General features: G+C 40.6%; 1 protein-coding gene across 1 annotated transcript in view; it reads right to left on the reverse strand.

The window, feature by feature from the left end:
• Positions 1-659, reverse strand: part of LOC122933230 (T-cell receptor-associated transmembrane adapter 1) — a 73054-nt gene extending 72395 nt beyond the window's left edge. The window contains 2 exon segments of the mRNA XM_044288090.1: positions 540-570; positions 646-659. Of these exon segments, the coding sequence (XP_044144025.1) occupies positions 540-555 (16 nt within the window). The 5' untranslated portion in view covers positions 556-570; positions 646-659.
• Between the last annotated feature and the right edge of the window lie 13286 nt (positions 660-13945).

Below are 13945 nucleotides of genomic sequence, written 5' to 3' on the forward strand. Positions count from 1 at the left end.
TCTAGCGTTCCGAGACATGTGTGTTCGCCCCAGCCCTATGTATGTTTGTACCTCTATGGAGGAATAAAGAAGAAACTTCTGACAGTGGTAAGTGCCGTCTACTTTTATCTTCTACAATCAAGAGTTACACATTAGACTAAGGTTTGGCTGGCCATTCAATGTGCATATTAGATGTTTGGCCAAAGTTTGTTCAGCAGTGGCTTATTCCCCTCTCCCAATTAATAACACATGCAGGCTACTTTCACACTGGCGTTTCTGGGTCCGCTTGTGAGATCCGTTTTCAGTGCAGTTGCAATGATTTCTATTTTAGGGGCAACCAGGAATACTGTAGAACCTACAAAGAGAGGCATGGAAGATATCTCGATTTTTGTAATACCTGTCTTCTAGTAATGATATATAACAAACTGCGCAATCACATTGTGCGGGTTTTACAGTAGATATTTTTTTAATTCGGACGATACAACAAATGAGAAAAAAAAAAAACACATGTAGTAAAACAATCATACATGTAGTAAATCTCTTTATCAATAAGCACATACCTGTCAGTGCTGGCATTGCTGCAGATGCTTTCTGCGGAGTAAAAGGAAACACTAGATTGAGGTATAGTTCTGTCACTGGTAAGTATGCTTATTTGGTGCATCCTACCTTTTGTGCAGTCCTCAAACAGGAAGCAAGATAGTAGGTGAACTATATGATACAACATGTTGCAAATGTGTCTACTTCATCATTGTGATGGCACGATGAAGGCGCATGACAAAAGGAAGGTGTTATAAACTGTTTTGTACAGCCATCATTCTTGCTATATACCAAATGTACAATAACACGAGTGATGCACATTTTATTATTAGTATGGGCCTGATGTAATCCATGGCTTTCACTTTTTGTATATATATATATATATATATATATATATGTCTACATGATGAGGAAGTATGCCCTGTGTCATAAAAGGACATATCCTGTGTAAAGCCCAATAGAGTTTCACACTAGTTTACACATCAAAGAGCAGTCTCGGGCTGGGGTGCTTTGGGTCCACTACTAAAATTCATCCGGGGGCCCACTGTACATACAAATATTACCAGCTCACAGGCAGCAGCAAGACACTACAAGATGATTAATTATTGGGTCTCTGCAGTGACTTTGATAAGGCAGGTCCCTGGGGAAAGAGTATACCACCACCTGAACCATTTATAAAAAGCAGGGTAGTCTGTCAACCCCTTCACCCGGTAGGGTTTTTCTTGTTTTTGCATTTTCTTTCTCATTCACTGTCTTTCCGAGGCCATAACTTTTTTATTTTTCTGTTCACATATCCGTATAAGGGCTTGTTTTTTGCAGGCCAAGTTGTACTTACTAATGGGATCATTTAATATTGCAGACGATGTAGTGGGAAGTGGGGAAAAACATTCCAAATGAGGTGGTATTGGAAAAAAATGCAGTTTTATTTTTTCCCTATGCCGTAAAACTGACTTGTTACCTTCATTCTCTAGGTCAGTACGATTATGGCAGTACCAGATTTGTGTAGTTTTTCTTTAGTTTTAATACTTAAAAAAATAATAAAAGCCTTTTAAAAAATATTTTTTTTCTCTTTGTCGCTATATTATGAACCCTATAATTTTTTTGTAGTTACAGTATGTGTCCGGAGCTGTGTGAGGGCAATTTTTTTTTGCGGGATGATATGTACTTTTCATTGATACCATCTTGGGGTGTGTATGACTTCTCCATAGGAACTTATGTGCGGCAGCCTTGGATACTTTGGGAGGACCAAGGCTGCCGCACACACTATTCGGCTCCGCCGATCCCCACATTCAATGGTACTTGAGAATTTAAATGTGTGCGATCAACATTATCGTGGAAGTCACATACATTATCCCTGGATGTCTGTTGTTTAAAACAGCAGGCACTCAGCGCCAATGGCACCAGCTGCGCTCACAAGTGCCCTCTTTAAAGACCTTCCCTGCGCTGTAAATGTATAACACTGGGCAGAAAGGGGTTAAATAATCTACCCAATTTTTTTTTTTTATAGGGTATTTGAGATTCTGTAAGTCCCATTGAACACAATTGTGAAAATCTACCGCAACATGCCAGGGCATGGTACAGTAGTAATCACAAAAAAAGGTAGAATAAGTCATATAGCAGCAATGACAAGTTGGAGCACTACTGGTGGGTATAGGTGACTCCTAAATTTTATCTGAAAAAAGTGATTAAATGCATATCTGTACATATAATCAACACTTCCAAAGGAAGTGCCCTGGCACTCACAGCTTCTCTAATTTCTTCCCAAGCAGGACAACCACAGAATTTGCAGTAGATTTAATTTTCACAGCACAGTTCATACAACAATGTAGAGGATCAGCAGAAATCACCAAGAAGAGTAGAGCTAAACAACTGTTGCTGAGTGCATATACACCAACAAATTTTAATGGATTGAGAATTAAAGTACATTTTTACTTTGTGCCCTATATCTACTATATTGTCTCGCATATAATTACTGCTTCAGGTTATGTCCTCATTGAGGCGGGGCTTGTCCTCAGGTGAAGGACCTTTCTTTAGAATTTTTCAGGCTGCTTCACATACAGATGTGTTCCAAATCCTGACTTAGGGATCTCACCCAGTTAAGCCAGTACTCTCTGCACTGATGATGAGCAATCACCCAGAAACAGCTGTCTGGAGATGAGATGCTGGCTTATCCAAGTCATGTCTCAAGGCCTATTTAAAGGTTGGAGCATTGATAGCTGCCTTACATCTGGTGGCATCAGATCTTGTAAAGAGCTCATTTGCATTCCTTCTTCCCAATAGTATAAAGAGAAAGACATGGGTAAGAGGAGTAGTATAATGCGGTAAATAAGTGCAGAACAGTTTTTGGTTACTGCTATATATGCCATCCATCAGGTGGTGTAAGGATATGTGTTCAACCTGCCTAGCAAGTTTAGCCAAATATACTATTTATTACAAAGCAGATGTGGGTCCACTGTGCCACTTGAATAGTTTTACTTGAGGCTACTCCCTAGGGCATTATCTAAGTGGCATCCTAATTTTCAAAATTTAAGCCCTATACAGGAATCTGTGCTGCAGGAGAAAAACTAGGCTGCTACCTCTTAGAGTAGTTTCTGTTCAAGTGACATCTGACCCACGAGGATCAGAGGATCAGGCAAACCCAGGTCAAGGATAGGCCAAGATCAGGGCAGCCAGAGTTTGTGCGATCTGATATCACGAGGTCAGGGCAGGCAGCTGAGGGTTAGAACAGAGGTTACATAGTTACATAGTTAATACAGTTGAAAAAAGACAAATGTCCATCAAGTTCAACCAAGTGATAGGTGGGGACGCAAATCCCAGAAGGAAGTAAGACTCATATTTCTACACGTTTTCATAAGCATTTATGTTTTTTACTTTTAAAAATTCGTCTAAACCCTTTTTGAAAGTGTCCACTGTTTCTGCTGTGACCACGTCCTGAGGAAGTCTACTCCACAGATTCACAGTTCTTACAGTAAAGAAGCTTTGACGCTTCTGGAGACTGAACTTTTTCTTCTTTAGCCGGAGGCAGTGCGCCCTTGTCTTTTGAGCACATTTTACATGGAACAGCTTTTAGCCGTATTTTTTGTATGGCCCATTTATATACTTGTATAGGTTAATCATGTCCCCCCCTTAGACGTCTCTTCTCAAGACTAAATAAATTAAATTATTTTAATCTTTTTCATAACTAAGACCCTCCATGCCCCTTATCATCTTAGTCACTCTCCTCTGTACTTTTTCCAGCTGCAGTGCATCCTTTCTATGTACTGGTGCCCAGAACTGAACTGCGTATTCCAGATGAGGCCGCACCAGTGCTTTATAAAGTAGTAGTATTACATCCCTGCCCCGCGAGTCCATGCCTCGTTTAATGCATGACAATATCCTGGTGGCCTTTGAAGCAGCTGATTGACATTGTGTGCTGTAATTTAATCTACCATCCACAAGGACAATCAAATCCTTGTCTATAAGTGACTCTCCCAGTGCTACATCACATAGGACATATGAAGCACAGAGATTATTACTACCAAGATGCATAACTTTACATTTGTCCACATTGAACCTCATTTGCCAAGTTGATGCCCAATCACTCAGTGTTCAGGTCAGCTTGTAGTTTGTGGGCATCTTCCATAGACCGTACATTTCTACACAGCTTAGTGTCATCTGCAAAAATAGATATGGTGCTATTAATCCCGTCCTCAATATCATTAATAAATAAATGCTACTGAACAACTTGCAAGTAACTGTACCTTTGAATCGACTTGACCTTTTGCCAGACCTCGAGATGTATCCACTCCCCAAACATGCCTCCGTTGTTTGTAGCACTATTTTATCAGGAGATTATTGCTGGTAAGGATCACTTTGGTAGACTTTCGTCGACACCTCTATATTCTCAACTTTAGTCGATTTAAAGCAACACACCTCTGGTCGATGGCTGTCGATAGTTAGTCTTTCATTGCAGCAAAAGTAGGGGATGTAGCACCAGGCGCGTTTCGGGGTCCTAGTGTTCACCCCTTCCTCAGTTGTATCCATCCCCCTCTCAAGTCCCCTCTTTTATAATGCACCTCCTGTTGGTTTCATGGTCTCATTGACAAATTGGCAGACGTCAGATCCGGCCTGACGATTTATTCAGGTGTCTATGATTATTAACTGATTTCATGCATAGGAAAAAAGTGGTGGCAGGAACAGAAAATGGACAATATTCCTCCTTTAGCAATCAGCCAAAGATCCAATATTACATACACTTATCCATACCGAACTCATAAATATTCCATTAAAAAAACGCATCTATGCACATAGCGTTTTTGATGCGGCATATATGCGTTTTTTCTTTTTTTGCATATAGAACTGTAGGGCTCCTCATATCCCATTGGTCTAATGAATGTTATAATCAAATGCTTGACATACCTATGTGTATGCACAATCTAGTTACCTAGAATTCCTTCAATCACATGTAGAATACAAAAATAAAGTATTATAAAACCAATAAAAAGGATTATTTAAAATTAAGCATAGATCATGTTAAAATGTATAAATAATTACAAAATAGTTACAAATATTGAAATTACAAGATAGTTATAAAAAGTTCCAAAGACTTGCTTCAAAATATTGAGGGTTGTATATAATATAAGTGGGAGCCCATCTATTAAGGAGAAACTGAGCCCATAGTAAACAAAGGCCCGGTTAATCGTCAACAGATGGGTGCCCACTCTGAGTTCATAAGAATCCAAAGAGCTCAAATTCCGCATTGAGGCCCTTGGGTAACAGGGTACCAAGTTCAAAAATCCTTTTGGTTTCGAGCCTGGACATCTTTTCGATGTGGTTACCGCCCCTCCACTCTTTGTCCACTTTATCTATTGCTAAAAACCTCATTCCTGAAGGGTCCTGGTTATGACTAATTTTAAAATGATAAGATAACGAGTGATTTTCAAACCCTTTTGGTATGTTGTTGATGTGCTCTGAAATACGTTTTTTTAGAGATCTTTTAGTCCGCCCTACATATTGTCGTTTACACGGACATTCTATCACGTAAATTACGTTTTCAGAGTTACATGTCAAACATTCCTTGATTACATGGCGATGATTATTGGTAGTTGATACCAATTTGTTTGTTCTTTTTTGAAAAGACGTTAACCTACAGTTGCCACAATTGCCACACCTAAAAAAAACTTGCAGGCCCATCCCTGTTTGGATGTCTCTTGACTGTTGGGGCTACCTTAAGACCCAAATTGCCGGCTTTAGTAAAAGTGATTTTCGGATTGGGTGGCATTAGTGTGCCTACAACCTTGTCTTTTTATAACAAATGCCAATGTTTGGTAATAATATGGCGTATTTTTCTATAATCATCACTAAAGGGTAAAATCATTCTAAGAACTTCCTGGTTGGGCTCAGATTTCTGAGTGCCCTTCTCTTCAAAGAAGCTCTTTCTATCCATGTCTTTAACCCGCTGGAGTACTTTATCCAAAATCTCCGTAGGGTAATTTTTCTCCAGGAATTTGTCCTCCATTTCATCTACCTCTATATTAAATTGTGTCTCTAATGTACAATTTCGTTTGACCCTTCGAAATTGGCCCTGAGGGATATTAGTTAGCCAACTTGGGAGGTGGCAGTTGTGAAACAAATTGTAACTATTCCTAGCAGTGGGCTTCACAAAAGTGCTACATACCAGATTCTTATCCTTAATACTAATGTTTAAGTCCAGGTATTCTATATTATCCTGACTCGTTGTTCCTGTGAATCTTAAATTCTTATCATTAGAGTTGATTCCTTCCAAGAATCCCTGCAGGCTATCCTTCCCACTTTGCCAGACAAAAAAAGTCATCAATATAGCGCTGCCAGAGCACCAGGTCCGTCCCCATCTTAGGCAGGATAGTGTGTTTCTCCCACTCCGCCATAAATAAATTAGCGTAACTGGGGGCGAACCTGGTGTCCATGGCAGTCCCCTGTATCTGTAAATAAAATGCACCCTCAAAATTAAAATAATTATGAGTTAGGATAAAATCTATGCCTTCAATTAAAAAATCAATTTGGTCCTCACTCAACCTGCTTTCCAATGTCAGTTGAGATCTTACGGCCTCTTTCCCTTTTTCGTGGTCTATTGTTGTGTACAGAGATTGGATGTCCAATGATCCCATAATCCATGTATCTTTAAATTGTAACTTTTCCACCATTTGGATAATTTGAGTTGTGTCCTTAGTATATGATGGGCTGCAACAATTTATCAATATATTGGGACAAATTGGACGTGAGTGATCCAATAGGTCGGCCTGGTGGATTCTGTTGATCCTTGTGTATCTTTGGTACACAATAAAACATTGGAATCCGCAGGGTTTTGTTGAGTAGGAATTTGTACTTCTAATCATTTAAAATACCTTTCTTATATCCTCTATCACAAAAAATCTAAAAGTTCTACATAAAATTGATTGGTAGGGTCATTGGGTAATTTTCTATACGTACTAGTGTCTGTTAATTGACGCAGACATTCTATATTGTATTTAGTTAAATCTTGGACAACAATGGATCCACTCTTGTCTGCCGGACGGATGACTATGTTTTTTTCTTTCTGCAATTCTTTCAGGGCTTTAGTCTCGTCATTAGACAAATTATTCTGTTTGTATCTAGTATTGTTCTTCACCTTTCGTATGTCGTTTTCTACACTTTTTTGGAAACATGCCATCTCTTGACTAATTTCATTTTTTGGATACTTTTTAGATGTCTTTTTACATGTTGTATGTATGAACTCTCCCAGTGACTCTCCCAGTGCTACATCACCTAGGACATATGAAGCACAGAGATTATTACTACCAAGATGCATAACTTTACATTTGTCCACATTGAACCTCATTTGCCAAGTTGATGCCCAATCACTCAGTGTTCAAGTCAGCTTGTAGTTTGTGGGCATCTTCCATAGACCGTACATTTCTACACAGCTTAGTGTCATCTGCAAAAATAGATATGGTGCTATTAATCCCGCCCTCAATATCATTAATAAATAAATTAAATAATAAAGAGCCCAGCCATGAACCTTGGGGTACACCACTTATAACCTAGGACCATTCTGAATAGGAATCATTGACCACAATTATCTAGACATGGTCCTTCAGCCAGTTTTCAATCCAATTACAAACTATACTTTCCAAGCCAATAGACCTTACTTTACTTATTAAGCGTCTATGAGGGATAGTATCAAAAGCCTTTGCAAAATCCAGAAACACTACATCCACAGCCGCTCCTCTGTCCAGGCTACTACTCACCTCCTCATAAAAACAAATAAGGTTAGTCTGACAACTTCTGTCTTTGGTAACCCATGCTGGTTATCACTTATAATATTATTTATAGTCACATACTCCTGTATATAGTCCCTTAAGATTACTTAAAACATTTTTCCCACAACAGAATTTAAACTAACTGGTCTATAATTACCTGGGGAGGACCTTGATCCTTTTTTTGAATAATGGCACCATGTTTGCCTTGCGCCAATCACTTGGCACTGTACTAGTCCCTAGAGAATCCATCTGGACCCGGCGTTTTGTTCACATTTACCCTATTTAACTTCTCTTGGACCATATCTACAGTTAGCCAATTGAGTAGATCACTGGATGTACTAACAGCCCTGGCACCACAGATATCAGCTCCTTTCTCTTCTTTTGAATATACAGAGCTAAAAAACCTATTTAGGTACTCTGCCTTTTCCTTATCTTCAGTGATGACCCCCCCCCCCCCCCCCTTTACCATTATTTAGGAGACCTACCTGCTCAGACCTAAGTTTTTTTGGCATTTATATATTTAAAAAACTTTTGGGGATTTGTTTTGCTTTCTTTTGCTACCTGCTGTTCGTTTTGTATCTTTGCTCATTTTATCTCCTTTTTGCAGTTTTTTTTAAGCCCTTTGTAATCTTCAAACGCTAGAGCTGACCCCTCAGATTTGTATTTTTTAAATGCCCTATTTTTGTCTTTTATTGCTCTTTTTACAGTAGCTGTAAGCCATGGGGGGGGTTTAATTTTAGCCGTTTATACTTGTTACCTAAAGGGATGCATTTTTTAGTGCAATTACTCAATGTGGCTTTGAAGCTCTCCCATTTATCCTCTGTATTAATATGTGATAGTAGCTGCTCCCAGTCTATGCCCTGAAATGCTGCTCTCAGCCCAGGGAAATTAGCCTTTTTGAAATTCAGTGTCTTTGCTCTGCCTGACAGAGTTTGCTTTTTATAGTTTAGGGGGAATATAATTATATTGTGGTCACTATTACCTAGGGTTTCTCGAACAGTAACATTACCAACAAGCTCTGCATCATTAGAAATTACCAGATCCAATAGAGCATCGCCCCTAGTGGGAGCTTCTACAAACTGGCCTATAAAGTGGTCCTGCAGCAAGTTGAGGAATTTTCTCCCCTTTGCAGTTGAGGTAGAACCATGACCCCAGTCAATGTCTGGGAACTTAAAATCTCCCATTATGACTACTGTACCAGCCTGTGCCACCTGCTTTATTTGGTTATACAGCTGCGTTTCTATCTCCTCTGTGATGTTAAGAGGTCTATAGATTACACCAAGTATTATTTTTTTTCAGTGTTTATATCCCTTTGAACTTCCACCCATAAGTTTTCTACATCCTCACCTACAATTGCCTCTTTTACACTTGTCTTCAGATCACTCCTCACATACAGGCACACACCAGCACCTTTTCTATTTACCTGGTCTTTTCTAAATAGTGTAAAACCCTCAATATTAACAGCCCAGTCATGCGAAGCGTCCAACCATGTCTCAGCCACACCAACTACATCTATGTGTTCTTTTAGTACCATATCCTCCAGCTCCCCCATTTTGCTAGCTAGACTTCTGGCATTTCTGAAAATACATATTGAATTACTATTACCTGTAAAGTGATTATCCGGGATTTTTTGTTACCTTGGGCAATTTTTGTATGTAACAGGTTCTTGTTACCAGCAGTTCTATTTTTTATAAATGTATAGTTATGCCCAGTCTTCCCACACTGTCCCCTTCTATAACCCACTCTCTATCTACACTATCTACCCCCTTATTAGTATGACACCTCCTCCCCCCAGATCCTAGTTTAAAAGCTCCTCCAGCCATCTAACAATTTTTTCCCCCAGGGCAGTTGCACCCTCCCCATTGAGGTGCAGCCCGTCCCTACTGTAGAGCCTGTAACCGACCACGAAGTCGGCCCAGTTCTCCATGAACCCAAACCCTTCCTGCACCAGCTTCTGAGCCACTTATTTAACTCCCTAAGCTCACGTTGTCTCTCCAGTGACGCTCGTGGCACTGGTAGTATTTCTGAAAACACTACCTTGGAGGTCATGGACTTCTGCTTCTCACCTAGCTCCCTAAAATCATTTTTAAGGACCTTCTATCTCCCACTGACTTTGTCATTGGTGTCAATGTGTACCATGACCGCCGGGTCTTCCCCAGCCCCACCCAGCAATCTGTCAATCCGATCCGCAATATGCCGAACCCGAGCACCCGGCAGACAACACACTGTTCGGCATTCACGGTCTCGGCGACAGATTATCCTGTCTGACTGCCTAATAAGAGAGTCCCCTACCACCAGCATCTGTCTGACCTTTTCTGCACTCCTTTTCCCATCCTTCCTGCAGCGGTCATCCTCCTGGTTGCTAGGAGAAACGCCCTGCTGCAGTGTTGCTGGCCCTGGGCTTTCATCCCTAATATCAGCCAAACAGGCATATTTACTAGGGCATTCCAGCTCAGGACAAGCCTCCCTGGCACTTTTCCCTCTGCCCTTTCTTTCTACATTAACCCAACTGCTGATCTGATAGTCCTGATCTAGCCCTTCTACAACCACCTCCATTTCACTGACCCCAGCCAGTGCCTTCACAGTGAGGTCTAAGCCTCTCTCCAGTTTTGCAATGCCCCTAAGTTTTTCAAGCTGCTTATTAAGAAGCAAGATCTGGGCTTCCAAATATGCAACATGATTGCATCTAGTGCAAATGTATTCACCCTCGAACAGCTCTTCAAGGCATGCATACATTGCACAGGACACACACAGTGGCTTTGTCCATGGAGCACATGTTTAATGGGGATGAACAGTAAAGAAGGAAAACAGAAAATATGAGTTAGAATTAGACACTGTCTGCTGTAGTTGAAGGACTAGCTAGAATCAAGCCAAAAACACACAAGGAAATTCTATCCAACCTTAGTTTCTTCATCCTTTTCTTTAACTCCACTTAATCAGAAGCCACTTGGTACAGCAAGCCTTAGGAAGAGCAAGCTCTGGGAGAGTTCAGTGGTTCAATTTATAGCACCTGGCTGCCCAAGCCACTCCCTTAATCAAGCAGAGAAAAAAAATGGATTAAAATGGCAGTACACAGCAGAGAAAAAAAAGAGTTTTCAATGGCAGTATTAAAATGCAAAAACTTAACTTTCAAGTATCTATGCTTCAAACCACACTCAGCCACCTGCTATCACTCCCAGGGGTCATGCAGCAAAGGGTCAAATCCAGAAAACATGCATAAGTCAGTACATTGCAGGCTATGTGACCGATGAAGATGATGTCACATGGCCTACTAAAAGCTGGAGAAGGCCACAGCGCTACTGGGAATACTGCTGTTATCTCAAACAGCTGTTTGGCAGAGTCCCAGGTGTCGGACCCCCACCTATCAGATACCGATGACCTTTTCAGACGATAGGTCATCAGTAAAAACTCTCTTAAATTTACATTTGACCCACTTGGTCACTAGGACCACTGGTTGTCTCTAGGTTGACACGTGTTATTAGGGTGTCTAAAAATTTTAGTTTATTATTATCCTTTAAAAGTCGCTAAGACTAACATTCTTAAAACTATCAGCCATGTTTGCACTGTGGCTAGTAATAGTCTGATTTTAGATGTGAGATCACTGGAAGACAGCCTCAGCTAGGGGCTGCCTAGCTAGCTCCACTATCTGCACTCTGGATCTACCATGCTCTATTGGTGCACACTGTTAGTGTCACAGTGCACTACTCACAGATAGCGGATGCTCTCCTAGCGCTCACTATTTGCTCTTAGTTGAGTTTTGACCGAGCTTATTACTTTGCTAGACGACGGCTGGCTAAAATGTAACATGTATCACTCTCTGCCCCCCGACATGTTTCGTCAAACACTTGGCGTCTTCAGGGGTATGGGCAGTGAGCTGAAATCAGACTATTACTAGCCACAGTGCAAACACGGCTGATAGTTTTAAGAATGTTAGTCTTAGATAGAGACTTTTATTATAATAATAAACGTTAATTTTTAGAAACCCTAATAACACGTGTCAACCTAGAGACAACCAGTGGTCCTAGTGACCAATTGTAAATAATCAGTAAAAACAACTTTTGGAAAACCCCTTTAGGCAACATGGATCCATTAAAGAGCTGAAAAAAGCAGACCAAAATTCCATCTAAGCTTGTTAGTGTGATAAAGTATTAGATGACTGAAATCTAACTAAAATAAATTCTATGATTTTACTTCTAAACTCCAAGAATCATCTTTTTTTTTCTCTCTCAGCACAGAAAGGAAAATGAGAGAATGAGTAGAATTAAAGATATAATTGCTACCACCACTTAAACCACTTCTATGAATAATCAGAAAAAAGACTAGTGCACAGAAGACTTTTGGAATAGGTATTTTAGGCATTTTTAAATGCCAATATTGTGTTGAAAATGTACAATTTATGGAACGCTTCTATTAGATAGATGACTAGATAGAGTGATGGACGAACATTGGCCAGGACGATTTGCGAACGCGATCAAATATTCGCGAACCGCAAGTTCGCTGTGGGCCCCATTCACTTTAATGTCAGGTGAACCTGAAAAACCTTCAGGTCATATTTGCAGCCACCAAATACTTACAAGAAGCGCACAAATCATTCCACAACATGGACAGTGACATACCAGAGGAGGATCAATGGCAAAAATTCCCCCAAAAAATATGTATTTTAATAAGGGGCCATTTTTATGCGTCTTAAAGGAAAGTTCTCAGAAATGTGCCCTGCTGGAGCCTAGAAGATTTTTATTTTAGGCCACAGGAGTACGGTCATTAAAAATTAGGAATTCACCTGACATAAAAGAAATTGTGATTATGTGGCTTGAGGTACATTATGGGGTCAATGGATAAAAAACTAAATGTAGGGCACTGGAGTACAAGTCCCAAACATTAGCCATTTACCGGACAGAAAAGAACAAGTAATTATGTTGTGGCTGGAGGTATATTAGACGGTCATTGAATATCAATTTTACTGCAGGTCAGTGGACTACAGGCCCCAACAATAATTTATTCACCGTACAGAAAAGCACAATTGATAATGTGGCGGAGGTAAATTAGGTGGTCACCGTATAACAATTTTACTGTTGGCTAGTTACACTCACCTAAAGAATTATTAGGAACACCATACTAATACGGTGTTGGACCCCCTTTTGCCTTCAGAACTGCCTTAATTCTACGTGGCATTGATTCAACAAGGTGCTGATAGCATTCTTTAGAAATGTTGGCTCATATTGATAGGATAGCATCTTGCAGTTGATGGAAATTTGAGGGATGCACATCCAGGGCACGAAGCTCCCGTTCCACCACATCCCAAAGATGCTCTATTGGGTTGAGATCTGGTGACTGTGGGGGCCATTTTAGTTCATGAACTCATTGTCATGTTCAAGAAACCAATTTGAAATGATTCGAGCTTTGTGACATGGTGCATTATCCTGCTGGAAGTAGCCATCAGAGGATGGGTGCATGGTGGTCATGAAGGGATGGACATGGTCAGAAACAATGCTCAGGTAGCCTGTGGCATTTAAACGATGGCCAATTGGCACTAAAGGGGCCTAAAGTGTGCCCAGAAAACATCCCCCACACCATTACACCACCACCACCAGCCTGCACAGTGGTAACAAGGCATGATGGATACATGTTCTCATTCTGTTTATGCCAAATTCGGACTCTACCATTTGAATGTCTCAACAGAAATCGAGACTCATCAGACCAGGCAACATTTTTCCAGTCTTCAACAGTCCAATTTTGGTGAGCTTGTGCAAATTGTAGCCTCTTTTTCCTATTTGTAGTGGAGATTAGTGGTACCCGGTGGGGTCTTCTGCTGTTGTAGCCCATCCGCCTCAAGGTTGTGCGCGTTGTGGCTTCACAAATGCTTTGCTGCATACCTCGGTTGTAACGAGTGGTTATTTCAGTCAACGTTGCTCTTCTATCAGCTTGAATCAGTCGTCTCATTCTCCTCTGACCTCTAGCATCAACAAGGCATTTTCGACCCACAGGACTGTCGCATACTGGATGTTTTTCCCTTTTCACACAATTCTTTGTAAACCCTAGAAATGGTTGTGCGTGAAAATCCCAGTAACTGAGCAGTTTGTCAAATACTCAGACCGGCCCGTCTGGCACCAACAACCATGCCACGCTCAAAATTGCTTAAAATCACCTTTCTTTCCCATTCTGACATTCAGTTT

Source organism: Bufo gargarizans, chromosome 3 (assembly GCF_014858855.1).
Source record: "Bufo gargarizans isolate SCDJY-AF-19 chromosome 3, ASM1485885v1, whole genome shotgun sequence".
Classification (NCBI taxonomy): Eukaryota; Metazoa; Chordata; class Amphibia; order Anura; family Bufonidae; genus Bufo; species Bufo gargarizans.